At 32.8% G+C, this 27,578-nt stretch overlaps 2 protein-coding genes across 2 annotated transcripts; both read left to right on the top strand.

The window, feature by feature from the left end:
• The first annotated feature begins 6,464 nt into the window (after window positions 1-6,464).
• On the top strand, window positions 6,465-8,807 carry LOC129876889 (uncharacterized). The gene is made up of 2 exons (XM_055952368.1): window positions 6,465-6,690; window positions 8,641-8,807. Exons 1-2 carry the CDS (start codon window positions 6,465-6,467, stop codon window positions 8,805-8,807), a joined length of 393 nt encoding a protein of 130 aa, XP_055808343.1.
• A 1,774-nt stretch (window positions 8,808-10,581) lies between these two features.
• Window positions 10,582-24,392, top strand: LOC129876202 (uncharacterized). The gene is made up of 21 exons (XM_055951560.1): window positions 10,582-11,410; window positions 13,899-13,970; window positions 14,089-14,293; window positions 14,377-14,485; window positions 17,056-17,148; window positions 17,269-17,346; window positions 17,461-17,553; window positions 17,640-17,732; window positions 17,830-17,911; window positions 18,030-18,089; window positions 18,162-18,214; window positions 18,341-18,507; window positions 20,853-21,066; window positions 21,159-21,216; window positions 21,302-21,358; window positions 21,531-21,776; window positions 22,281-22,345; window positions 22,450-22,506; window positions 22,599-22,692; window positions 23,805-23,945; window positions 24,028-24,392. Exons 1-21 carry the CDS (start codon window positions 10,871-10,873, stop codon window positions 24,154-24,156), a joined length of 2,706 nt encoding a protein of 901 aa, XP_055807535.1. The 5' UTR covers window positions 10,582-10,870; the 3' UTR covers window positions 24,157-24,392.
• The last annotated feature ends 3,186 nt before the right edge of the window (window positions 24,393-27,578 follow it).

Genomic DNA, 27,578 nt, shown 5'->3' on the forward strand with positions numbered 1-27,578 from the left:
TAAAATTCCACTAAGTGGAGTGTGGGGAGGATAGAGTGTATGCAGATCTTACCAGTACTTCGTGGAGATAGAGAAATTGCTTTTGAAAGATCTTTGGCTTAAGTGTATAAAATCAAAGTAAAAGAAGAAGAAAACAATGAAGAAAGTATAGTCATTAATAAGAAAAGTAAATTCTAAGAGAATAAGTTCTCTAAAAATGAAAAAAATGTTATTATTTTTAATTGAAGCTAAGAAATTTTTCGTAAGTGGCATTTCAAGCTCAAATATGAAATTTTCAATTAAGGATTGAGTTGACTTGTTTGAAATATTTTGGAAGAACTTTTGACCAATAAACCATTGGTTATAACATGAAGTCATCTTTCTTCCTCAAAAAGAGCCATACGTAATCAAATTAATGCTATAAGAAGCTTTAATTAATCTATACTGCGTTTTTTTTGGATCAAAATCTATACTGCTTATGTCACCTGAGAGGAGCATTAAATATTTTTTTTCAAATGAAAAATAAGAACAAAGTAAAATTAATATTTAGATCTTATTTATGGGTAACCCACCTTGGAAGACTATATGTCACAAAATTGAAAAATTGTACCATAAACCACGTACAATTAATCAAACATGTAGCATGGTTGGGGTTTTGGGGGGGGGGGGGGAGGTTGTGAAAAAGTTGAACTCCCCCTCCTACTAATACTAATAATAATAATAATAATAATAATAATAATAATAATAAATACTTTGTACATTAATCACGAGTCAATTTAGCTCGATCAAAAATTGACTTATGAAGAGACAGCGCGATAGCTATTTTGCATAAACAGATCCACTAGTACTGAGATCAAATGATGATTTCATCAGCTACTATAACTAGTATAAATTATGTTGCCCAACTTATTAACTTGGGTATGTTTATAATTAGATTTTTGTAATTTGTATACATCTTAATTAATAGTGTTACGAAACTTTTACACTATCAGGTCATTGAAAAAAACAATTCAATGATATTATATCAAGTAAAATTAATCAATAACTTGAAAAAAATACAAGAAGTAACCTACTTCAATAAGTTAAAACTGAGATGTATCAAAATTCTCAACACTATATCAACACAGATGATAAATTAAATTCAATTTATTATTAATGTATAGTATTAGTAGTTTGGAAAAGCAGAGGGTGACAATATAATTTAGTGGAAGTGCCAAAGGCATATCCTTTGGAAGATGCTTACCTTGCTTTCTTTTGCTCTAACTTTACCCCAAAGTGGCCACACATTCACTCAAGTCAATTAACTCTTTTGTTGCCCACCTGACCAACAAAGAAACTCGCGGATTGATTCAAGATTTAAATTCATTATATTTTTAAAATTATGAGTTCAAAATTGTTATTTTGTTGAAATTTTATGAACTTCTATACATTAAATCTATGTTTTACATATAAAATATTAAATTCAGATGAATACGATGCTGCAACACTATAAATATTCATAGTTATATATAATAAATACATATTCTTTCATTTCATGACAATGTTAATGTAGTACTATAATTTGGTATAAACAGTGAGTATAAACTTTTCTTTTTCGACTAGCTACCTAGCTAGCAACACCATGATGTGACAAATAAGGTTTGCTCAAGTGATTCATGAGCAGTTCCATCATTAGTCGAAATATTGAGAATTTTAATCACGCTGAAAATCAGTAAATGGAAATACTATTAATCCTCTTAGTGGTGGAATAAAAAGGGAAAAAAAAACACCATGGTGTCCACATGCCTCTATAAACAAGAAGCCAAATCTTCCTAATCAAACCCTCCATCCCTCCTCTCTCTCTTTAGACTGTGTTCCTTTATGTTTGAGTTCTTTGATCGGATTTACGTCTTTCCATCATAACAATCACCCCTTTGCAACCAACTCAGGTGGCAAAGGGGTGGAGTGCACGCGGCCCAAGACGCTCTATTTTTGCGAATTCAGTTGTCGATATGCACGATCGAGCTCAGAGACACGTTCGTCTAGAGGGAGCTATAGTCCCACGGTAAGGAATTATTGCCATTTTAATTCTTTGATGGTGATTTTCTAGTTAATTATCATGAAGGGCAACTTGTATCCTTTGGCATTTTCACTTCCATTTGAGTCTCTTAATGAGCTCAAGGAAGTTATTATAGTTTGAATAAGGATTAATTTGTTTCTAATCCAGTTTGTACTTGTTGAATATATATGTTTAATCATATACTATTATGTATTGATTAATAAATGTTGTGTAATTTGGGAAGAACTTAGCTTGTTGAACATGTATTATGTATTAGGCCTTTGGCTATAATAATGATGAAAGTATATTGTTTTTGAGAGTTCTTTTGTTTGTATTTACTTTGTGGTTGATTTGGTACGTCATATTCACTTATATATGTTGTAATATGATCCATAAATATTGAAGAGTAAATCTATTTTTTTAAAATAAATAAATAAATAATTATTATAATAATAATTGAAGGTTCAATTTTCATGTGTAGATCTCGTAGTGAGTTTTGTTAAGCCATTTTAGTCCCTATATATCTATCTTAATTTGTAGTTTGATGCTTAATTAAGCTAATTGCATTTTTGTTATTGTAAAATACCTTATAAGGGTATACTTAAATGGAATTATTCTTTTATCTCATCATTACAGTCGTGAATTTTTCATTTGTGTCATTTTGTGACTCAGACGCTTGATCTTACTTTTTAGGGTATAACTTGAATGAAATTGTTGCATTTTATGTTGTCCTAAAATACCCTATTAAGATATAACTTGAATGGAATTATTCTCTTATCTTATGATTACAATCGTGAATTTTTTATTTCTGTCATTTTGTGACTCAGATGCTTGATCTTACTTTTTAGGGTATAACTTGAATGGAATTGTTGCATTTTATGTTGTCCTAAAATACCTTATTAAGGTATAACTTGAATGGAATTATTCTCTTATCTTATGATTACAATCGTGAATTTTTTATTTCTGTCATTTTGTGACTCAGACCCTCGATTTTACTTTTTAAAAAAAATATATAATTATTATATTGAGACTTGAAGAATGAACATCCACCTTTTATAATTATGTTAAAAGAATAGAAAAAATCAAGATATAATAAAATAAATTAACCAATATAAATGAGTGTATCGCTCATTTATGTGAACATAATTAGAAAGTGACCTAATCCAAGCGATTAGTGGCGAAAGAGGGATAGGTCCCTAGAGGGCCGACTTATAGGAATTGGAGAAGATAGGTGGATTATAGAGCTAAGATAAGAGGAAATCGAAGGTTTTGTCTATCGGGATTGAACATGATAAGCCTCAACTGAGATAATATCGAAATAAAATGTTGTGTGTACGCATTATAATAAAAAAATATTTAGTAACAATAAATATTTTTTGAAGGCAATATTTATCATCTCAAAAATATTAAACAATAACTAAATTATATATCAATAATAATTTTATTACCGCTAAAAGTTACAATTATTTTTTGTATTTGTTACAGTGACTACACACACAATTTAAGCATTTTCTTTTAGATAGTCATAACTCTTAGGGGTCGTTTGGTGTGGTAGATAAGACAAAATAATGCTGGGATAAATTTTTAGAACTCCTCAATAGCTTGTTTGATTACAAAGTGTGGATAATTTATCCAAAGATTAATAATTATGACTGAGATAAGTTATTCCTACTTGTGGGTAGAATACTAATCCCGAGATAAAACTATAAAATAACAAAAGTGTCCCTTAAATCCTCTTTTATACATCACTTTTATATACGTTTATATTAAAATAACTTTTAATACCATTTATAACGACATTCACAATTTTCACTACTCGTTATTTTATGATTATATGTTTTTCCATTAAAAAATTACACTATATAAACATAAAATATATTATACATTGAATTTATTAATTGATCCTTATGTTTATTTATATTTTGATTTCTCTTAAAATATTCATTTCACTATTAAATTACATATTTTAATTAAATAATCTTGTAATCACTTAAAAATTTGTATCTTATATATCAATTAAAATAAAGATAATTTTAATATGTTACAATATATGACTGATATGTGCTTAAATGAAGTGACATCAACGATAAAATCTCTTTTTACTTTAACAAACTTAAAATAAAAGGTTTATTTTTAATCTAAATAATATGGATGTTTTATATTTAAAAACACATGGCATAATTATGAAAATGCACACAGAAAATTAATTAAGTTAAATAAGATTAAAAAAATTATTTTTAAAAGTGAATAACTAAAGCTTGCAAATAAAGTGTAAAAAACTAAATAAAATGAAGGATATTTTTTGTAGACAAACAATTTATTTTTGAAAATTATGCCATGCATATTATTTGAATAGAACTAACCAAACAATCAATAAAAAATCACATCAGCATAACTTGTCCCATCATAATTAATCTTAGCATAACTTATCTTATCATAACTAATTTCATCATAACTTGTATTCAAACCAAATGAGCCTATAATATTGTCATAATGTGCTGAAATAACAGAGACAGAAAAGGTAATAGCATGTGCCACGTGTCATGTCACAGAACCGAAGCTTGAGGTTAGCTAGCGACGTACTTTATTACATACTCTTCCATATTAATTATTTATCTGATTTAATTTGATACTGAATTAGAATTGTTATTTTTTAAAATTTTATCATTTTAAATTAAAGATATATAAAATGTCTCAAAATATTATTTAATATAATAGTCTTAAATATGTAATGTAAAAAGTTAAAATTAAAGAATTATCAAAAAAAAGATATTTTTTTAAAATAACTAAAAAAAAAAGTAAGACAAATAAATTAAAACGAAAGAAATATCAAATTATCAGTAATACAATTCATAATCACCTAGTTTTTTTTTTTTGTTGATACCTATAATCAGGGGGCGGGAATTAGGGGGCACAAGGAGTTCAACAAATAAAAGTTCCTTCGTCAAAAACGTATATTATATATAAATGTAAAAAATATTTTTTATATACTTTATGATAGATATTGAATTCATTAATTTTATTGTGCGTTTACCTCTTTATAATTGGAATCGTTTTAGTAAACATCTTGAATTTGTCACTATTTACAACTTGTTTTATGTTGGAATAAAGAGAAGAGAAGACAAAGAGAAACAACTTGCTGAAAATTATGCATAGATTAGTATGAGTTTTATTGTTATTATAACTAGTATGCGTTTTTATTGTTGTTTATCTTTTATGGATTTTATTGTTATTTTAGCTAGTATAAACTTTTATTGTTGTTTATTTTTTATATTTGTATATATAGACATGAAGATTGTAGAGGGTAGATTATCAAATCAAAACAAAGAAAATTTCCACAAGGTTTTCTTGTTTCTTTCATTTTATGTATCCTTTTATTATGTAAATGTATTTAACTAAAATATACACAATCAGTATAATTTTTTTAAAAAATTTAAGAAAATTATTTCTTTCAATAAATGGTCCTCTCTAAAAATTATATGTATAATCCAGAAATTATAAGAGACTACATGCGTAGAAGTAAATGTACATGAAATAAACTATTTGAATTAAGTTTGTATCTCTTTTTGTCGATTCACTAGACTATATTAAACATAGTTGCTATTATATTTTTGGACGCATGATTCATATGAGCTCGCGCGACAAATTCAAATTAATCGAGATTCTAAAATAGATGTTAAATATTGGATGAAATTTAAAAAAATAAAATATTTTAAAAAATATTACAATCATAAAAGAGAGTTAAATCAAAATCCGTGATTATTATTGGACATAAACAAATCAAGAGATGGACCCTTTTTAGACATATCACAAAGTAACGTCTGATAGTAAAAATTGTATGCCATTAATCTATGCAGAGTGAATCGATCCTGAAGAAATCATCAAAAGTGTTGCCATTCAATAGGTAAAAAAAAAAGGATGACAAAGTTGTACATTGATTACATAACCATAATTGTCAATTGGAATGAATATAAGATGATCGAACCGTTTAATAAGTATTGCAATAACGAAGGAATGGAACGTAAACTAATTAAATTGAGGTTGGCAATTTATTACTAATCGATTGATAACATAAATTCTTAATCACATAATTAGTAATCTATTACCCATAACTTATTTCACATTCTCTTATTTATATATAAACATATAGTGAATGTTACGAAATATGATCGAAAGTAAAGCTTATCCTTAAAATACAAATAAGAGCAAAACGCTACGTGCTATCTTACATCTTGAAATTCAGATTTAAGCAATAAGTAATTAACAATATATTCATGAAAATATTTATTTCTATCAATAATAAAGATAACATAATCTTACTATAGTCAAAGTAATTATAATTATGATCTTTATCTCATTTTACCTAGACAAGTGAATTCTCCTATAAATAAAGACCTACATCAATTAGCGTAAATCACTCCTCTAACAATTTCTTTATAAAAGAAAAATGGCTTTGAAATTCAACTCTTTTCCCTTTACAATGTTCTTAATCCTAGTGATTTCTTCTACTGTCTTGCATATTTCTTCAGCAAAGTTTGAAGATCCTATAAATCCAGATGATTCTAAAGTGATTGACATTGCAAAATTTGCTGTGAATGAATTTAACAAAAAGTCCAAACACAATTATGAGCTTAAAGAAGTTGATGGAGGAAGAAGTAGTGTTATTCCTGATGGTATCAATTATCAGTTGTTTCTCTAAGTTACTGAACGAGAAATAATTACTCGCCATGTGACGATTGTTATCGTACTTTCAGATAATTTCAAGGAGCTTGTTTCTTTCGATAAAGTTATTCCTCCTCCAATCTATAACTATTGTTCCTTGCAAATGATTAAAGTTGAAAATACATACACACATATATAATATATATATATATATATGCATTTGAAATAATAAATTATTCGGGTTAAATATTTCATCTCATATTGTTAATGTGTTTTGTGATACTAAATATAGTTGGTAATTTTTCATTTTGGATAAACGGCTTTGGAGTCTATACAAATTTTTAAACAATGCAATGATCCTAACCAATATAATCAGGTGGTTGTGATGGAATAGATGCGATGAGATCATTTTATCTTTAATCAGAGGTTCCAGATTTGAATTTTAAATATGATTATTTTTAATACAAAACGCCTCTCCATTTAATAGACCTTATTAGATAATACAAATTTAATTTAATTAGACCTTTAAAAGCGTAAAAGAGTTTGCTATTAATCGGACACAAACAAACCAAGAGAAGGATCACTTATTAGGACACATCTCAAAGTAACACCTAATGGTTTTTATTTTAAAAATCAAGTACAGATGCATGGCAAAAATAATTAAACATTTGACTAAATAACAAGTGAAGTTACATATCATTGCCAAAGTCAACATCAAGAAAATTGGTACATAAGCCTTAACCATATGCTACTAATAAATTACGTAATAGATTACCTACCGATTCGATTTACACTATTATTATTTTAGACTAAGTTTCTTTTGAACCGTACACATTAAAAAAAAAGACAAAAGACTTTGTGTAATAATTTCGGTTAACAAATAATCTGTGTGTGATTATAAATGATCAAGATTTTAAGCTTCCTTTTTCTCTGCTCCCTTCTTTTTCATTGCTTCCCTTTATTTTAAAATTCGGCGTACCACAAACATGAATCATTTTGAGCGAATTCTATATTAAAAGATTTAAAATATCGAGAGACTTTCATTTTTAAAATTTGGACTGTTTAGAGGTGATTTTGAATTGATCGAGATTGAATAGTCAGTGTGTATTTTATGTGTAGCCAGTGTATACTTCATGTATAATTAAACTATATTCGGTTTTTTGAGTGTATCATAATATATAGTAAGTGTATAAATCATATATTAGTAAGCTATATTGTATAGTCACCAACAAGAGTTGTGGTAGAGTGGTAAGAGGTCTCGGGTTCGAGTCCCCTTGGGTACGGGTCGCCTTTGTTAGGGTGTGCTTTACTCTCCAATGTGAGACTTTCTGGCGCAAATTCGAATTTAGTAGGGCCTCAATGTGGGACTTTCCGGCGCGAATCCGAATTTAGTCGGGCTCCAATGTGGGTACCGGACACCGGCTAGAAAATTAAAAAAAGAAGCTATATTACATAGTCAGTGTATATTTTTTATATCAGTACATATTTTCTATGACTTTTGACAAGCTATATTGTATAGTTATTGTACACTTTCTATGATTTTTAATTATTTTTATGTAAATAAAATATGACTATATTTATTATAAACTAAATACTTTATTATATATATTTATTATATATATTTGAAACTGCCGTAAAAATATATACACATAAAATAGTAAAGACTATTTATTGCTGTCAATAATAAAGACAACATAATATGACTACGGTCAAAGTAATTATAATAATCTCTTATCTCATTTTAGCTAGACAAGTGATTTTTTTTTCTATAAATAAAAACCTACATCAATTAGTGTAATTCACTCCTTTAACAATTTTTCTTCATAAAAGAAAAAAAAAATGACTTTTTGAAATTCCCCCCTACAATGTTCTTAATCCTAGTGGTTTTTTTCTAATTTCTTGCATATTTCTTCAGCAAATAATGGGTTGAAAAAAAATATATTTTGATGGTGGTGATCCAGTAAAGGATGCAAAAGATCCTAAAGTGGTTGAAATTGCAAAATCTGCTTTGAATGAGTTCAACAAAAAGGCCAAACACAATTATGAGCTTGAAGAAGTTGATGGAGGAAGAACTACTTCTGTTACTGATGGTATCAATTATCAGCTGGATATCGTAGTCAATGAATGAGATACAATTTCTTAGCGTTCAGATAATTTCAAGAAACTTATTTCCTTTGATTGATCTGTTCCTTTAAAATCTAAGTGTGTATAACTATTGTTCCTTGTAAACGATTAAAGTCAAATACATATATGCATATGAAATAAATTAAATGTCCCTGCTAAATATTTTATCTTGTATTGGTAATTTGTTTTGCGGTACTAATAAATATGGTTGATAAGTTTTCATTTTGGATAAATGGCTTTGAAATCTATACAAATTTTGCAACAATGGAATGTTCCTAACGAATATAATTAGTCAGATGATTGTGGTGGAATAGATGAGATGAGATCCTTTTACCTTTAATAAGAGTTTTTATCTTTAAATTCTAAGAATGATTTTTTTAAAATAGGAAATGCTTTCCCCTTTAATAAACTAACTTTACATAACACCAATTCAAATTAATCAGATCTTAAAAAAATATGTAAATATCAAATATCAAATGAGAAACCACATAGAACAATAAGAAACAATAAATAAAAATGCAGAATACTACAATCATAAAAGTAAGTTAAAGGACCACCCTTATAGGACACATCTCAAAATAACGCCTAATATTTTTTCATTTGCTATATAAAAAAATATTATTAAAAAATCAACTACAGAGGTAACGGATGCATGAAAAAAATAATAGTTAAGCATTTGATTTAGTGAAAAAAGTAGAGAACGTGTAAACTATACATGAGGTTATGACGTATAAAAATCATGTTAAAGCTCTAAATATTACTTTTGAAGTGTATATATTAAAATAACACTTTATATAATAATCTCAATTAATAAATAATCTTTGTGTGACTAGTTCTTAGAGTAAATATTTCGAATTAGATAAAATAAAATAAAAGGTCAAATAAATCGGCGAATGTTCACACTTGGCATGATATTTTTGATTTCGATTACAAAAAGACTCATCATTTATTGCAAGACCACCAAAAATGTAATACTCATCTCTTAATCAAAAGTCTAAAATTCAAATTTTAAATATAAAAACAGTCCTTAATAGAAAATGCTTCCTCTCGAATGAAACCTTATGCGGTTTGAATCCAAAATAATTAAACTTCAATAAATAATTTATTGCCAAAATAATGATTTTAATATGTTTTACTTTCTGCTTTATCTAATGGCTTTTTGAAGTTTGGATTCAAAATATTGAGACAAAGACGAATCCATTATGATATTGCCACATAGGTGAATATTGTCATAGCTTATGCCTTGTACAAATGTTGCATTACTTTTTGCTTAAAAATATAAAAAAAAAAGTGATGAAATAATATTCATGAAATCAAAACAATGATGATATGATTAATAATGATACTGATCAATTAACTGATTCAAAGTAATAATGTTGTTTCATCTTCTCGACCATTTGTAGGATTATATTAACAAATATTTTTTTTTTGCTTTTTCATTTGGTATCCGGTATTCACATTGGAATCCGATTAAATTTAGATTCGCTCGCTCCCTAACAAAAGCGACTCCGTATTTAAAGGGACTTGAATCCAAGACTTCCTGATTAAGAACGAAGAAGTACTTGTCAATCCACCACAATCTTTATTGGTATATTAAAGAGTAATTACACTACACTCTATGTTCAATTTTTTTTAATTAATTAAAATTAAATCAATAAATATTATAAATATTAAAAAGACCTTCTAATGACACATCACTTAGTATAAATTATGATTTTCTCATTCGGTAACTTCACTCGATTTTTTTAATTTTTTTTGGTTTATAGTTTTTAGGAATCATGAAAAATTCGTGTTTTACGAGAGTTTGGCTCTAGGAATCAAATTTGATTAGGGATACTTTTGGTATTCCAAGAAAAAAGGATTACAAAAATAACTCCGAACTATCCAATCTCCTTTCGTCTTCCTCTTGGAATCGGCCGAAGGGTTATAAACACTGTTCGTCACCAGAAACTCCGATTTCATGCTTCTCAATTCTCTCTTCTTTTGCAGATCCATAGTTCAATTCCCCCCCTCTGAGTTGTTTTTGTTGTTGTTCTGTTCACACTAATCGGAAACTCATCAGCTCCAATGACGGCAAAATCAAACCGTGAATTTAACATTTCATCGCCGGCGGCAAAACCGCCGTCTCAGTCTCTAGTATCGGAATCGGAACAGGAATCCGGTGATCCGAGCCGACATAGGCCGGACGAAGCTCAGGTTAAGGTTAGTGGTAGCAACGGCGTTGTTGTATACAGGAGGAACAAGAGGCTGAAGACGGCAGATTCAAGTGGTGAAGTCGTAAATATGGATGTAACGGAGGGTAAATCCGGAATTCCAGTGTCTAACAGTAACGTTATGGAGGTTGAAGTGAAAGAAGAGTCGAGGATTAGGCGGTTTACACGGTCAGCTTTGGGGAGGCAGAGGGAGCTGTTGATGATTACGAATGGAAATTCTGGAGGTGAAGATGATGAGAGAAATCGTGTAACTATGTCAGGTACACCTACGAAGAAACTGGAAATGAAAATGTCGAAGAAGATTTCAATAACAGTAATACCTGAAACGGTTAAGGAGCTGTTCGAGACTGGTTTACTGGAAGGCTATCCTGTTTTCTACAACGGTGGGAAGAAGGTATCATTCTGTTATATGTGGCCAATATTATGTTTCATTTTGTATTGGATACTCTTTTTATCTTAATTTGGATTCGCCAGGGCTCGTACTTTGAGTGTCTTAGTGATATTTGCTACTCGAAGTCCCGAACTTTGGCTGATTCTTTATTTTCAGTTATAGATTCTCTGTTTATATGTATAGAGTTGCCCCTAAATTATACTAGTTAAAAAAGGAGTTACCTCAAAATTGTAAATAATCCAATCAGTTCAAAACGTTGAAGCAGCACAACTTGATAGAATGTACTCGTCCACTAAATGTAGGGACCAGGTCCCTCGTCAGAATAGCAATGTAGAAAATAAAGTAAAATCAAACACACAATTTTACGTGGAAAACTCTTAGCTCAAAGGGAGAAAACCCCCTGACTTATCTCACAGGATTTCACCTCAAACTTTACTAATAAAAAAACCAAGATTTAGATTACAACCTCTTATAATCTAGGAATTGCACTCACAGTCCTTTCCCCCTCACTGCTACAACTCTGTTACAATCAAATTTAGAGCAATAACTCTATTGCCCACTAAATCAACAAACCCTAGCTGACTTAGATTTCAAGATGTCTTCATAACTAACTCTAGCTATTTAGACACAGATTGAACAACTAAGAACTGATCTAAGTCCTTTATAGAATAGGAATAGATGTTACAAAGATTGAGACCAAGAAACCAAGACTCTAAAATGAAATAAAGGACTGATAACTCTATCTAGCCCTCTTGTTCTTCGAGACTCAATTTTAGAGAGAAAAGCTTGAATGTATTTCTTCACTAAGATCCCCCCAAAAAGCCAAGGAGAATGGTTGTAGAAAATGTATATATAAAAGATATACATAGTGCTGGAAGCATTCTATTGGGCCGACAACTGTCCTTCTGCAAAAGAACTTGTCCGCGCACACACCAGACCTGCAGACTTGGCAGAGTCTGTTTTGTACAACTGTCTGCTGTCACTTTTAGTGCTTTTGAGTTCTCACAAGGGATCAGGTCCCTCACCTGTTCCCTTGGTTTGTTAAATCATCAAAACATACATTATCATAACTAATCTCAATAAGTAGTTGTCTAGAAGAAAAAAAAATGAGAACTTGTTTCATCACTATGATCTTATGAAATGGCAATCACTTAAATACCATAACACCACAAAAGCTAAGGGGTCAATAGGTAAGCTTTACTAGAATTACTAGAGATGCTAAATTTACTAGAAGTGCGGTTGGATAACGTTCTTCTTTTGGTTGGATATGGCTTCAACTGTCGCTCAGTGCCATGAAGGGGGAGAGTGAGTGTATGCATAAATTTCTAAATGTATCATTCATGTTATTTTTTTTTTATCTGCAGCACTCATTCTAAATTTATGAAACCATTAGTTTTGTAACTACATAAAGGCTAAAGCTATATCATGTAGCTTGCTGTTGATCTGCTTCCAGTTTCTTTTCCTTAAATGTGTATATGCATAAATTTCTAAATGCAGCATTCATGTTAATCTTTTTCGGTCGGCAGCGTGCATGCTAAATTTATAAAATCATTAATTTTGTAACTACATGAATGCTCATGTAACTTGCTGTTGATCCACTTCCAGTTTCTTTTCCTTGAATTTGCTCATCATTTATCTCCACTTCTTGGTATGAGATTTTTTTAAAATAGGGATGGCAATGGGGCGGGTTGGGTTTTAGTCTATGCAAGGCGGATGCGGGTTCAAGGATATGCGAGGCGGGTTGAAATAATTTTTAAAAAAGCTGATGCCGGGTTGGGGGTGGGGTGGGGGGGTTACTGGTCTATGCGGGTTTATGTGGGTTTAAACAAAATAAAAGCTAAAAAATTATGACTCCAAATCTATATAGCTGAATTATTAGCACCGAGTCTACCATACATATATATGTTGCTTACATATATTTCCAATTATGTGAATAAATAACTAATTATACTTGTAAAATGATAAACAGACCTGATGTTTTTAATTTACTCTTCATAATTTAGCATTAAATTTTTTATCCCGAAACACATAGGTAGTACTAATATTCATTGTATTACTAGTATATATTATTAGTACTTTTTCCTTATTCCAAATTGATTGATCTGTAAAGAATATATTTTGTCTGCTTGTTGACGTTTGATTCTCCTATTCACGGGGGTTCTCATTATACAATATATTCTTTGTAATATTTATTGCGTATAACTCATTTGGTATATGACACCCACTGACCCGTCTAGCCTAGATTCACATTGTGTATGACACATTATGAATTTCATTTTTGGTATCTAACTCAGTCAAAAATGAAAAATAATTATGCGGAGCGGGTTGAAAACATAAATTTTTGCTATGCGGGGTGGGTTGAATCTTTGCGGGGTTATGCGGGTTTATCTTGCAACTGCCCCGCCCCGTTTTCCAATCCCTATTTTTAAATGCTTTGATGGATTCAGTAGTTATGTATTTCATCTTAAGGTTAATATTGTCTTAATTTTAGGGAATTCCACTCCGAGGAACAATTAAAGATACCGGAATTCTTTGTTCTTGTGAACTGTGCAAGGGAGCTACAGTGAGTATTTAGTTTTTTCTATTTCTCTTACTTCCTTTTTCATCACACTTTACTACTTTAGACGTCTTAATAAACAGTTATCTTAACGGACAGTACTATTTCACATTCGTAATGTTAGGTTGTCCCTCCTAGCAAATTTGAGATCCATGCGTGTAATTCATACAGACGTGCATCAGAGTATATCTGCCTAGAGAATGGAAAGAGCCTCCTCGACGTGGTCAAAGAGTGTAGAAAGGGTTCCTTGAAAACATTAGAAGAAACAATACAGAGTGTCATCGGTCCAGTTCCTGTGAAGAAAAGTCTCTTTTGTCGGGATTGCAAGGGTGAGCTTGCTCAAGCAAACTTGAATATAGAGACATGTTTCCTTACAATGGTAATTAAGATATGTGCTTACTGTTATTGCTAGAGTCTTTTGTTGCAACACTAGCTGGAAATGATGAACAACTTTGTGATTCATGCATAGTTTCTTTAAGATCAGAAGCCACTCCAACACAGTCGATAAACACTGAAAATGGGTATGTTTTTCTCTTAAGTCTCATGATCTTATTGCTGCTGTTTGTTCCTTTTTCTTTTGTGCTGTAGTGGAGCCTGATTCTTAAGATTAGTTTAGCACCAATTTAGATTTTTAAGATTTAGGCAACAGCTTAGAAGTTTGGATCCTGGGACGGAGTAAGAGTTCTAATACGGGGTCGGCAGAACCCAAAATCTTGTATTTCTGTGAGTTTGTGTTAAGAATCACACTTATTATTAATTTATTTAGAACCCGACAAGTTGCATTTTCTCGAATCTGGAACCCATAAATTCAATTCTGGATATGCCACTGTAATGGGATGGGAAGCATGATGTGTAAGATCTACTATTCATCTATTTAGTGCTTCTATTGTGCTATAGACTAGCATGGCTCGCTTCTTCAGTACATGCTCCTTCCCATCTTCCTTTGTCAGTAAAAGTGTAAAACCACAAAAATTTAATGTGAAATGAAACAAAAGAGCACAATAGAATTGGTTTAGCAAAGTTTTTTTTGAAGAACAAAGCAGATCAACAACTTAAACATGGTAGTTTTTTTTATTTTTTATGTAAGACTTTGAGAGAAACAATATTGGTTGGGTCAAAGTAATCAGAAATGTTGGCAGACAGTTACATAAGACAAGTATTAACAATAGTTGTATTGTTTGTGACTAATAGATATCCAAAAATTGTGTTGAAAAAATCAAGGTTAATCTATACGTTGTGTCAAATAGATTATTCCTAATTGTATTAAAAAATCAGGACATCACTTAAATATATGTTATATGTAATAGTAAGATAATCTATAGTTTGTAGTTTCTGATGAACGACCCTCCAAAGCCCTGATGTTAAAAAAATGGATATTGAGTTCTTCATAAAAATAAAATAATATATGGAGCCCGTTTGGATGGGTTTATAAGTTGGTCAAACCAACTTATAAGCCCTTTTTAGCTTATTGTGGTGTTTGACTAATGTTAAATTTAAGCCATAAAGTTCTTAAAGTCACTCAAAAATGAAAAGTTAGAAATCCTAACTTTTTTTTTGAAGTGCTTAAAGCCATTTTCTTTGACCATGAAAATTATTTTTATATCCCTCCAACAAACTTCATTAGAAAGCGTAAATGGGACATGTATTTATAAAAAAATTAACTTAAATAAATATTTTATAGTGGAAGTGATTTTACATTATAAATTACTTTTGATTAAAATAAACATTAGAGTTTAAAAATCTTTTAAATCAACTTATTATGGTGTTAACAGCTTTAAGGGTATTTCAGTCATTTTGACAGAAAATAAGTGCTTAACAACACTTATTTACCAAACACATCAACAACTTATTTTCAGCATAAGCACTTTTATCCAAACACTCAACTGCTAATTTATGAAAATAACTTTCAGCACATAAAAGTTCTAAAAACACTTCATACATAAAAAATACTTTTTTTAAGCCCATCCAAATGGACTCATGGTTAGTGAGTTTTACTTAACCCCAAAAGCTGCCTAATAAGATGAGGATTGCCCAAGACCAATGTTAATTGTGAGATACTTAACACCTCTCATAAGGTGAAAATACCTAATTCCCTCAAACCAATTTGGATGCTTAACACCCATAGGCGCACAATGTTGGACATTTGGTGTGTGGATACTATAACATGGAGACCCAATATTCGAAGTCAAGATTAAGGATTGGTGTTGCTCTAATACCATGTTAAAAAATGTAACATGGTATCAGAACAGGTAGGATCTTTAGTTCAAGTTTCACTTCCACCCATTATCAAAAAGAAATTTACATGCTTCACCCATGAAAAAGCATTAGGGCCTCACATGAAGGAGCGTGTTGAAGATATAATTTTAAATAAATAAAAGTATGATCTCTCCTTAAGCTTTTAGATGAGATGGTCAAGCACCTCAACCCATGAAAACAAGTATTGTTGATAATTATGAAAAGTTTATGAGGAATGAAGCGAGATATCAGAGGTAGCATGTAACCGGTGAAATATTCGATGTGCACCACAAGTTAGCCCAGGCCCAGGTATCCAAAAAAAAGAAGAAGATAAAAAGTGACACATTGCTTTCCAAGAGTGTCAGAGAGAGCCATAGTACTGTACATCTTTCTCAGATATATTGTTTGCAGCTGGTCCAGAATATGTTATTTTGACGAATGAAAGTGAACTGCTTTGTGATTTTAGCTTACCAGTTTATCAGATAGAATTATTATAAAAATAAACAGAAGTGGTAAGTGGTTGAAGACACGATACTTTCATGGATTTAGACCTTCTTTGATGAATAAGCAGAGGGTCTGATTAGCTTCCAATCTTGTTCTTTTATTGTTGAGTTTGATGACTAAGCAGAGGGTCTGATTAGCTTCCAATCTTGTTCTTTAATTGTTGAGTTCTTTCTACGAGTTGGCTGTTGGTTCTTCTATTTGTTTAATTAGTGATGCATGTGTCCTTTCGAAGAGATGGTCATCTGGCAAATTTGTTGTTTTTCAGTTGCATACTTAAATCTTATCAGTCTTTCTTTTTTGTTATAATAATCATTCTTAATCTTGTTTTTTTTTTCTTTTTTCACAAATTTAGGGTGTTTGAGCCAGTTCTGAACTTAAATTCCTCCGGAACTTCAAATATGTCGTCTGTTTCGCTAAGAAGCATTAGAGGAAGGAAAAAGAAAAAGTTGGTATCAGTATATAGTTAATTGATTCTGCTTGATATTTGTGGTGATTGAACTTTTGCTCAATGTGAGTAAAGTGGGTTTATGAACATGTACTGATGCTGTTTTATTTGCATATTAAGGGCCGTGATAATGCATTCAAGTAGACAGTCTCCTTCGGCGCATACTCTTTCCAGAAAGAAGTGGAAGTCACCAAATAAGTATGCTATTGCCCTTATTGTTTTTCTGTTTAATATTCTTATTTTACAAAGTGAAAATGTAGTTCTTTTTTTGTCGTCTCTCTCTTCTGACCTACTTTTACTTCATCCTTCAAGGTTAATGAAGCCAGTTTTTGCTCCAAAGTCGGATGAAACTTCTACAATGTGCAGTTCATTCAGAAACAACATGCAGGGAAATATCTCAGAAAAGTTGGTGAATATTACTGAATTTGTCATTAGAGCTTTTTCTAATAAATTACCTCTAACTCATATGGTGGCTTTTACGTTTAAGTCAGATTGTCAAAATCAATTGTCGTTTCAAAGTATTCAAAAGTTGCTTCGCCTGGTGTCTCGGTGCACTCTAGGACCCAATGGAAAATGACAAAAAGGTTGGTACTTGTCTTTTGTATTACTTACACTAATTTTGGATTCTTCTGATAGCAATGTTACTTATATTGCTTGGTTCGGTGATATCACTTTGTTCAGGGATCAAAAGATGCATCGATTGGTTTTTGAGGAAGGTGGACTGCCTGAAGGAACTGAAGTAGCTTATTATTCTCGTGGAAAGGTTGCTGATCATCTCCTTTAACTACTTTTTTAATATAGTAGTTGATCCATTGTATACATTGGATATTTTCTCTGCTTTATTTTGTTGATATCGTTAGTTGGTCGTTTGTAATTGGCAGAAATTGCTTGTTGGTTATAAGAAGGGATCTGGTATATTCTGTTCTTGCTGCAATACTGAGGTACAACCCCTTGCTTAGTGTCTCCCCAATTGTCCTGCGAGATATTCTGATGGCATTTCATTTTATGGTTAGGTTAGTCCATCTCAGTTTGAAGCTCATGCAGGTTGGGCATCGCGCAAAAAACCGTTAAGTCTTCATTGTTCTTTTATCTCTCGTTCAAAGAATATATATCATTAGGGACTTTAAGCAAAACCTAGTTCTGCTGATGCAGTTCTAACGTGGGTACTTAACTTTGTCAATGTCTGCTGCAGTTATGGATACATATACATGTCTAATGGAGTTTCGCTACATGAATTTGCTATATCTCTATTAAAAGGCCGTAAGTCTTCAGTTAAAGACAGTGATGACTTGTGCATCATATGCGCTGATGGCGGTAAACTAGTGCTTTGTGATGGGTGTCCTAGGGCTTTCCATAAAGGTAAAAGTTGGATTTTTCTTGATTACAGTTTTAATATTTTACAAGATACTTTCTTCTTCTCTTCTTTTTCCCTGGTGAATAATATGATTGAGTTCACCATGTTCTGTTTGATCATCAATGCATCATATTGCTTTTCTTTCTTCCCTTTCTTGGGTTTTCTGAGGTGAGGGTGGTTGTGTTGAATGGAGGTAAGATAGGACTAATTGAATAAGAACCTAATTTCCCGTAACTGATTTGAGGATGTGGACACTGGATGAGTTCAGGAAATAGCTCGTAATTTTGAATTAACTCCAGTAATATTTGACTATCAATACTTGAAGTCAAATTCCATTTTCAATCTGTTATATACATTTATATTGAACTGTTAATGATGTGAAGCCTGTGGGCCTTCACATCTTAACTGAGAAGTTTTAAAAGTTGGGGTTCTATCTATGTTGAAGCTTCCGTTGATAAGAACAGAAGGCAATTTTCTGCTTGTGGCTAATTTTTATTCAGATGTTCATTTATTCATATGTAGTTACCCTAGTAGCAGCAGACTTGCTACACCAATTTAGATTTAAGAAATTTGCATCTTCACTTCAAAATTTCTACTTGGTATAACTCTTCATCAGCTGGCCATTACATTTTTTATGAGGAATCCTAAACTGAAATTGGATATTATACTTGTTTATGATTGAGGTTGCAGCTATAAGTTTTCTGAAAACTATTTGTAGCTTTGTTAGAATAGTTTTAGAGAATACAAAGGCATAAAAATTTGGAAATTGACGCAGAGTAAGTTCATTAATTAGTCAAAACTCTGAAATCCTCAAATGACATATCACCTGCACTTTGAGCACCACCTCCCCCTCCCCCCCCCAATAAAAAAAAATTAAATGAATCAGAGCTGGAACAAGGATTAGTTAAGTGACACCCAAGGGTATGTGGCCTAGTGGTCAATTAGGGGGGGGGGGAGGAGACCTTGGAGACTAGGGTTCAAATCCCAACGGATACTAAAATACTAGGTGATCTCCTTCCATTTGTCTAGGCATTGGTGGGACAAAGTTACATGGTACTTGTGTTCGTGGGAGGTAGTAGGTACCTGGTGAAATAGTCAAGGTGTGTACGAGTTGACCTGGACATCACTGTGATATAGACAAATAAAAAAATCAAAGATTTGTTTAGTGGACTGAGTTCTATTGACTGGCAATGAACCTGCACATAATATTTTATTATTTTAACTGGACCGTTATGGGAACTAATATAGTTTTCGAACCTGTCAAATTGGAAGATCTCGAAACATGCTGAATCAGCACCTAGTTGGTTAACTTGAACTTGATAAAATCCTGTACCTTCATCTTCTTTGACTCCAATTTCCACTACCTGTGTTCAGCTAATGTAATTTAGTAAATATTGCTCCCACTGTCTTAATTTTGTGACGGTGTTTGACTGCGCACAAAGTTTAAGAAATTAAAGAAGACTTGATCAAATATATGCAAAGTATATAACCTTCCCTATTTTCCCCGTAATTCATGAAAAAATATTTTCAAAGTACCAAAAGAGTTAATTTTAAATGAGTGGTGGTAAGGGTTCCACATGTCTTTCATTTTTGAGTGAGTAGTGGTGAGCATCCTGACAAGTCTTGTCATTGTAAAATGAGGATGCGAAGATTAAGTAGTTTCCAAAAAGAAAACGGTCTCAATTTTTTTTGGGACATACTGAAAAAGAAAGTGTGTCATATAAAATGGGCAGATGCAGCTGAAGGAATACGACAAATAAGGCAGAGGTTGACTATGCTTCCTCGGGCCGATGTCCAGGCAACACATTTGGGACATACTGAAAAGGAAAGTGTGTCATATAAAATGGACAGATGCAGCTGAAGGAATACGACAAATAAGGCAGAGGTTGACTATGCTTCCTTGGGCCGATGTGCAGGCAACACGTGAAATTGGAGCTTTTTGCAACCCTTTTTCTTCCCCTTACCTTCCATCTGTCCATGTTTCTTAATCTTAGTTTTCTTAGAGCATATATTGGAATTGGCTTTGCCGTTTATGCAATAAGAGTTGAGCCTTTTATTAAATCTATGCACCACTATGAAATGGGTCTGAAAGTTCATTAGCTTCTCTTAAGTTTCTTGTAGACTGATTTTATATACTTAACCAACTTTGGTATGAATGATATATAGCCATCAATATGTTTTGAACTTCACTATACTTTGTTAAGATAAATTTAAATTTTGGCTTAGTTCTGCTTGATATCACATTTACACCATTTAATTGATGTTGGTCTGTTGCTTGCTGGTGTGCTGGTCATGATATCATGTTGCATCTATATAAGCATTTGATGCGTAATTCCAATGGACAATGCAGAGTGTGCATCATTATCAACTATCCCTCGTGGTAAATGGTACTGCAAGTATTGTGAAAGCATGTTACAGAGGGACAAGTTTGTGGAGCGCAATGCGAATGCCTTAGCAGCCGGCAGGGTCTCTGGCATTGATCCTATTGAGCAAATAACAAAACGTTGCATTCGTATTGTCAAGAATGCAGAAGAGGCAGCATTTATTGCATGTGTTTTATGCAGGTCGTATTTTTTGTTTGTCTAAGAGCACACTGTGGCCGAGCATCTTAGCTTTGTCAATTTAATCCAGTGTGTCATTTCTTTTCTGTCTACAGAGCTTATGACTTCAGCAAGTCTGGTTTTGGTCCACGGACGGTCATCCTTTGTGACCAGGTCTTTCCTCTGCATTCCTTATATCTGTGTCTTATTCAACTAAATATATGAACTGAAATGCTTTATCCGCCATTTATTTTTTCAGTGTGAGAAAGAGTATCATGTTGGCTGCTTGAAGAAAAGCAAGATAGCAGATTTAAAGGTGCATGCATTTGCATTTTAAGATTATTTCATGAATGAGTTCTTTTCTTTGACCTATGTACTTGTTTTCGCTTCCCATTATTAATATTATGTTTTTAATTATTATTTTCGGTTTGGTTGGGGAGGGGGGTTGAGACTTTTGGCATTAAAAGTTAATGCTTGTTGCATCACAGGAACTGCCTAAAGGAAAATGGTTCTGTAGTGTGGATTGCAAGAGGATCTATTCTGCCTTGCAAAATTTGCTAAACTCAGGAGAAGAGAGATTGCCTGATTCTTGTTTGGGTGCAACAAGGGTGAAGGAAAAACAAAACAGTTTGGTTGCTGTTGGTGAACTTGATGTTAGATGGAGGCTTCTTAGTGGCAGAATTTTCTCCCGTGAAACCAGAAGGCTACTGTCAGAAGCTGTTTCTATCTTCCATGTAAGCATTATCCCTGATCATTTATTTCAATGATCACCAAAAGCTCTCTCCACTTTATATTATGGGGTTGGGGTTGGTGAGCAAATATGTATCGTATGCTCTTTTTTGTGTCTGTGCCTTTTGTCATTCTGTGACTGGTTTGGTGAATGGCATGAACATATTCAGAATTGTGCTGTTGCGCTTCTGTGCGCATCCAGAACTGCTAATGTGGGAAACATGTCATGATGTTATATCTGCATATCATTTAAATTTGCTGTTCTAGTACTTCCTCTTTCATTGAAACCAGCTTTTTGTTTGTGGAGTCTCAGATGATTTACTATTTAATTGATGTGATTGGCTATTTCTTTTCATTTTACCCTCATTAATAAGCTGGCATTCATTACATATGTTTTCTCAATTTCCTATGGAAGTGTCTTTCAAGAATTTCTAGATTATATATTTCATTGCATGTGTCAGCTTTGAGGAAAAACATTAGCATCAGGGTTTTCATTGTTTACTTTTCAGGATTGTTTCGATCCTATTGTTGATTCAGTTACTGGACGTGACTTCATTCCTTCTATGGTTTATGGGTAGGCTCTGTTCTCCTTGTTATGCAGAGTTGGTTTTTCCATTTAGTTTCATGATTTGTCTAATCATAGAGGCGCTTTTCCTTACCTTCTCTTATCTCCTGCAGAAGGAATATTAGGGGCCAAGACTTTGGAGGCATGTATTGCGCTATATTGACTGTAAAGTAAGTATTGCAGTATGTTCTCTTAAAGCTTTTGATAGTTTAAACCTATTATGATTAAATAACTTAAGAAGTTCTTTGGCTGATCAATGCAGCTCAACAGTAATATCAGCAGGGATCCTCCGGATTTTTGGCCAGGATATGGCGGAACTCCCCCTTGTGGCAACCCGTGTTGGTAGCCAAGGCAAGGTATAGCAACGAAGCTACTCTCAGGACGTTCCTTCTGTCATATGCCTTTTTGTTTTATGTTATTTTATGTTTTGTTGCTTAGCTAATTTCTCGCAATACTTCATTGGGTTAGCTAGAATTACATCTTGCACAACCAGTTAGTCATGGGTCAAATTTAGAAGGTATTGCCTTATATTTATATGCATTTAGGCTTTTTGGTCGAAGAGTTGCGTAATCTATGAACAGCTGTCCGTCAGGAAGCAGACCATTTTTATTGCTTGGTCATTTATAACCAATGATGTATTTTTGAAGAATTTGAATGAATAAATGGTAGATGTAGCTCGAACAAATCGACCTCAACATTTGCTGACCACTGCGAGAATGTCACCTTTGGCTGGATTGTTGCCCTGTTCTTTTAGCTTTTTGCTTTTTTCATTTTGAACAGATGTTCCTTTTTTTATTTAAGACTTCAAAATGATCTATAGAGTAAGAAATGAGGCTTTGACAGAGGAATCAGCAATTTTGTGGAATCTAATATTGTAATGCCTGTTATGATTCATTAAACTAAACCTGGTTGATACCCACTTCACTCTATCCATCTGTAGCAAAGGTGAACGGTAGTTGGCATCTTTGTGCACTCTGATGATTCTGTGATACTGTTATGATCCTATTGCAAGGTATGGGATTTGACTCCCATATCTGTGTAATGGGAAGCTGATGTGGGGCTTATAAAGCCTTGGGCTCTCCCACCTCAATAACTAACTTTTGGGGCGTGGTTCTCCTTGGATTGTATCAATGGCATCAGAGCTACCCACCGCCCTTCGTGTTCATCGTGCCTAGGATGGTGACGCTGGTGTTGCTGTGTTAGCCCAGGGCTAGAAATGGTCTAGCACACTGCCGTCAAGGACGACGGATGGCGGAGCGTGGTGGTTTGTTATAATCCTATTGCATGGTATGGGATGTGAGTCCCACATCAGTTTAATGGGAAGCTGATATGGGGCTTATATAGCCTTGGGCTCTCTAACCTCAATAGATATCTTTTGGGGTGTGATTCTCCCTGGGTTGTATTTGATACAAAATTCATTCTATTACATATTAGGGCTTCTTATAAAAGATAATTTCAATGTTCACAGGGATACTTTCAGTTGCTGTTCTCCTGCATAGAAAAATTGCTTGCATTTTTGGGTGTGAGACGCTTTGTACTCCCAGCTGCTGTTGAAGCTATGTCAATTTGGACTAAGAAATTTGGATTCGGGGAGTTAACACCAGATCAGGTTTGTTTTTGCGTGTTACCATGCCGGTGCTGCTTCATCATACATGGCCCTTTGATTGTTAAGCTGTTTGTATTGTTTGCAGCTTGTCAGCTACAGAAAAACCTGTTGGCAAATGATTAGCTTTAAGGGCACATCTATGCTAGAAAAAATGGTTCGTAAATGTAGAATCATTAAACAGGGAGAAGCTGAAACGGATGTTCCAGATGAGTAGTTTGACACAGATGATAGAAGTTGAATCCCATTTGTAGATCCATTTTTTCAAATTACATGTATATTATCACCTTATTTATCACAGAGGGTAAGTAGTAACTATTACAAATGAGATGTAGAGGATCATATTTGTGTAAATGGTTCTACAACTCGAGCATATCTCGAGTTTGATTTTATGTTTCTCTCTCTCCCTCTCCTTACACAGAGGTTCATTATCTATTTTTCTCTGAGATGTCATATTGAAAATGATTTAACAGAGTTCAAATCAGTCGGTATAAAGCATGGCACTGAACTTCATACCAACAATGGAGCTTTTGGTCATTACATCACATGTATATTATATCTTATTTTTCCACAAATGTTTTGTTCAACATTATATTGAGGCATGGTCGATGACGGTACATAATTGTGGGTAACGACCGCCATGTTATGTCCGTCTCTTCGTTTAGTCTTGTTCCCAACGATTAACCTATTTAGAGCAGTCTGGTGATTAGCCTGTCTCGCATTACGTGGAGCTTTCATAAACACATTGTTGTTTTCTGTTGTTGTGAAAGTTATTGGAAGATTGCTTCCAATGATTGAAAAAAAAAGGAACACCAAGTTTTTAGTCTTCTAAACTTTGAGGCTTCTTGACAAGTTTAACAAGTTGTGTCGCACTTCTAATGTAGGGTGTTAGCATCTCACGCTTGATTGTGTAAATATTTTTTTATACCATTCAGGGATAGAAAATTCTCAAAATATTATGAGTGTGATGACTTGCCACATCATCATACCACTTAAGTACCACATGGCACAAAGTTGCCCATGTGGAAGACTTACATAGGAAAAAGACTTGTCCTAATGGATGATTCTAGAGAAATATGAATATTTTCCATAAGAGATTATAAAATTGCATAGAAGGTCCTTAAAATGCTCTAGGCATATACACATTTTCTTTTGATTCTCTCCATCTAATCATTTTATATCGTGATTGTGATTAAGTTCATAAGCCTTCGAATTAATGTTTATACTCATAAGATGTGTTTCTTTTTAATCATATTGATATGAGAAGAATTGCAACTTATAATATTTTTCGTATAGTTTTTGAGTATTTAAATTATAATTTTGAAATAATAACTTAATCTAATCAATGTTTAGCTTAAAATATGGCTCTTGTTAAGCGAACCGTGGCAATTATATATCTTTAGAAAATATAATAATTTTAGAGTTATATGATAGCTACGGATTTTTGAAAGAATTTTATGGGGTTGCAACCTAATTAATGCTTTCAATGTTCATTATCATAAGTCTTTGAGTTAATGTATACGCTAATCACTCAATATTTCTTCCTCAAGAGCTTTGAAATTGTTAATATGAGAAAGGGAAACTACGTCCTGCAAAAGCAATGTCGTCGCTGTACTTTAAGCAAAAAATAAGATCACAATGACCAATGAAGAAGCTTCTTAAGTATTCTCAAATTATTATTATTATTAATAATATCCATTATTTTCTATATTGTTTTTTCATAGTTTTTCCTTTATCAATTGATATGTTTTAATTGAACTAAGAATCGATCGGAAACAAACTTTCCACCTTCTGTGTAGAAATAAGATTATGTTCACACAACTCTTTCAGACGGCCAAGGGCCAACCCTTCACTATGAAAAAGTCAAAATCTGCCATATAAGCATGCATCTAAGTAATGTTAGAAAATGAGATTTTCTAGATAGTTTTTTAGTGTAATAGTGTTCTTTTTTAAATATTATGTTTGGTTTGTAAAGGAAGGGTAATCCTTGTTTTATGGAATTTGTTTTGTAAGTGGTTGGATAGGTATAGACTCTACTTACTTTTTGAAAAAGCTTATATAGCTATATGTATTCAAGTCTTATGTAAGATGTCACATGAATGTAAAATCTGTTGCTAAACCTTATTTTTCTTATCTGTTTAAAAATCTAACAGTGGTATCAAGAGCCCTTCTTCTTGAGGGATCTGTGAAGGCAAGAAAGCCAAGGTTTTCTCCAGTTCTTCTAAGGTGAGCTGAGCAGTGAGCAGCAGTAACATGGCATCCAACAGCTTCTTGGGTGCAGGCCCTCCTATGTTTACAGGAGAAAATTATCACATATGGGTGATAAAGATGAAGGCTTATTTCAAAGCTCTTAGTCTATGGGAAACAATTGAAAGAGAAGATGATCCTCCTCCACTTGGACCAAATCCAACAGTTGCACAAATGAAGATTTATGAAGATGCGAAGTCAAGGAAACCAAAGGCTCTCACATGTCTTCATTCAGCACTTTCAGATGTGATTTTCACAAGAATAATGACTTGTGAAACACCTAAAGAAGCATGGGATAAGCTAAAAGAGGAGTTCGATGGAAGTGATAGAGTGAAGGCTGTCAAACTCTTAACTCTCAAAAGAGAATTTGAGATGTTAAGGATGAAAGAAGGAGATACTGTGAAAGAGTATTCTGCCAAACTTGTGGAAGTTGTAAACAAAATAAGGTTGTTTGGTGAAATCTTTCCAGATTCAAAGGTGGTGGAGAAGATGATGATAAGCTTACCAGCAAGGTTCGAGTCCAAGATTTCAGCAATAGAGGAATCTTGTGATTTAAAGACTTTATCAGTTGCAGAACTGATCAGCAAGTTGCAAGCCCAAGAACAAAGATCAAGCATAAGAGATGGAGAAGTAGCAGAAATGGCATTTCAGGCACAACATAAAGGCAAGCAGCTTGTGAAGGACAATAGAAGGATGGAAGGAGATAAAGTAGCAAAGGGAAAACCATGGAAGGAATCTTCAAAGAAAGGGAAGTTTCCACCTTGCAGCCATTGTAAAAGAACCAATCATCAAGAAAAAGGATGCTGGTTCAAAGGAAAGCCATCCATTCAATGTAGATTCTGTAAAAAGATGGGTCATATTGAGAAAAATTGCAGGGTCAAGCAGAATCAGCCACAACAACATCATGCGCAGCAGGCAAATTTTGTTGAAGAGTCGGAAAAGAAAGAAGAAAGCTTGTTTATGGCTTCTCACGAAGAAAACACAAGCAAAAAATCCTCATGGTTCATAGACAGTGGATGTACGAGTCATATGTCACACAATGAGCTCTTGTTTCACACACTTGACAAGTCTTTCAAAGCTAAAGTTAGGATGGGAAATGGTGAAACAGTCGATGCACATGGAAAGGGTTCAGTTGCCTTTCAAACTACACAAGGTACAAAGTTTATACATGATGTGTTGTATGTTCCTTGTTTAGCATGTAACTTGTTAAGTGTGGCTCAAATGATGTCGAAAGGTTGTTCCTTAATTTTTAAGGGCAAACATTGTTTGGTTTTTGACTCAAAAGATAGTTTGATTGTTAAAGTAGAAATGGTGGATAAATCTTTTCCTTTAGATGGGAAGTTTGATAATGCAAATTTTGCAAGTATGGATGAGTCATGGTTGTGGCACAAA

The sequence above is a fragment of the Solanum dulcamara genome, chromosome 12, assembly GCF_947179165.1.
Source record: "Solanum dulcamara chromosome 12, daSolDulc1.2, whole genome shotgun sequence".
NCBI classification, from domain to species: domain Eukaryota; kingdom Viridiplantae; phylum Streptophyta; class Magnoliopsida; order Solanales; family Solanaceae; genus Solanum; species Solanum dulcamara.

Excerpts from the sequence above, each read along its gene's own strand:
- LOC129876889 (XM_055952368.1), top strand. The coding sequence starts at position 6,465 with ATGGCTTTGAAATTCAACTCTTTTCCCTTTACAATGTTCTTAATCCTA. Across the intron at positions 6,691-8,640 it reads AAGTAGTGTTATTCCTGATG|TAAAGGATGCAAAAGATCCT; the intron begins GTATCAATTATC and ends GTGGTGATCCAG.
- LOC129876202 (XM_055951560.1), top strand. The coding sequence starts at position 10,871 with ATGACGGCAAAATCAAACCGTGAATTTAACATTTCATCGCCGGCGGCA. Across the intron at positions 17,733-17,829 it reads CAATGGAAAATGACAAAAAG|GGATCAAAAGATGCATCGAT; the intron begins GTTGGTACTTGT and ends CACTTTGTTCAG. Across the intron at positions 23,946-24,027 it reads GGGAGTTAACACCAGATCAG|CTTGTCAGCTACAGAAAAAC; the intron begins GTTTGTTTTTGC and ends TATTGTTTGCAG.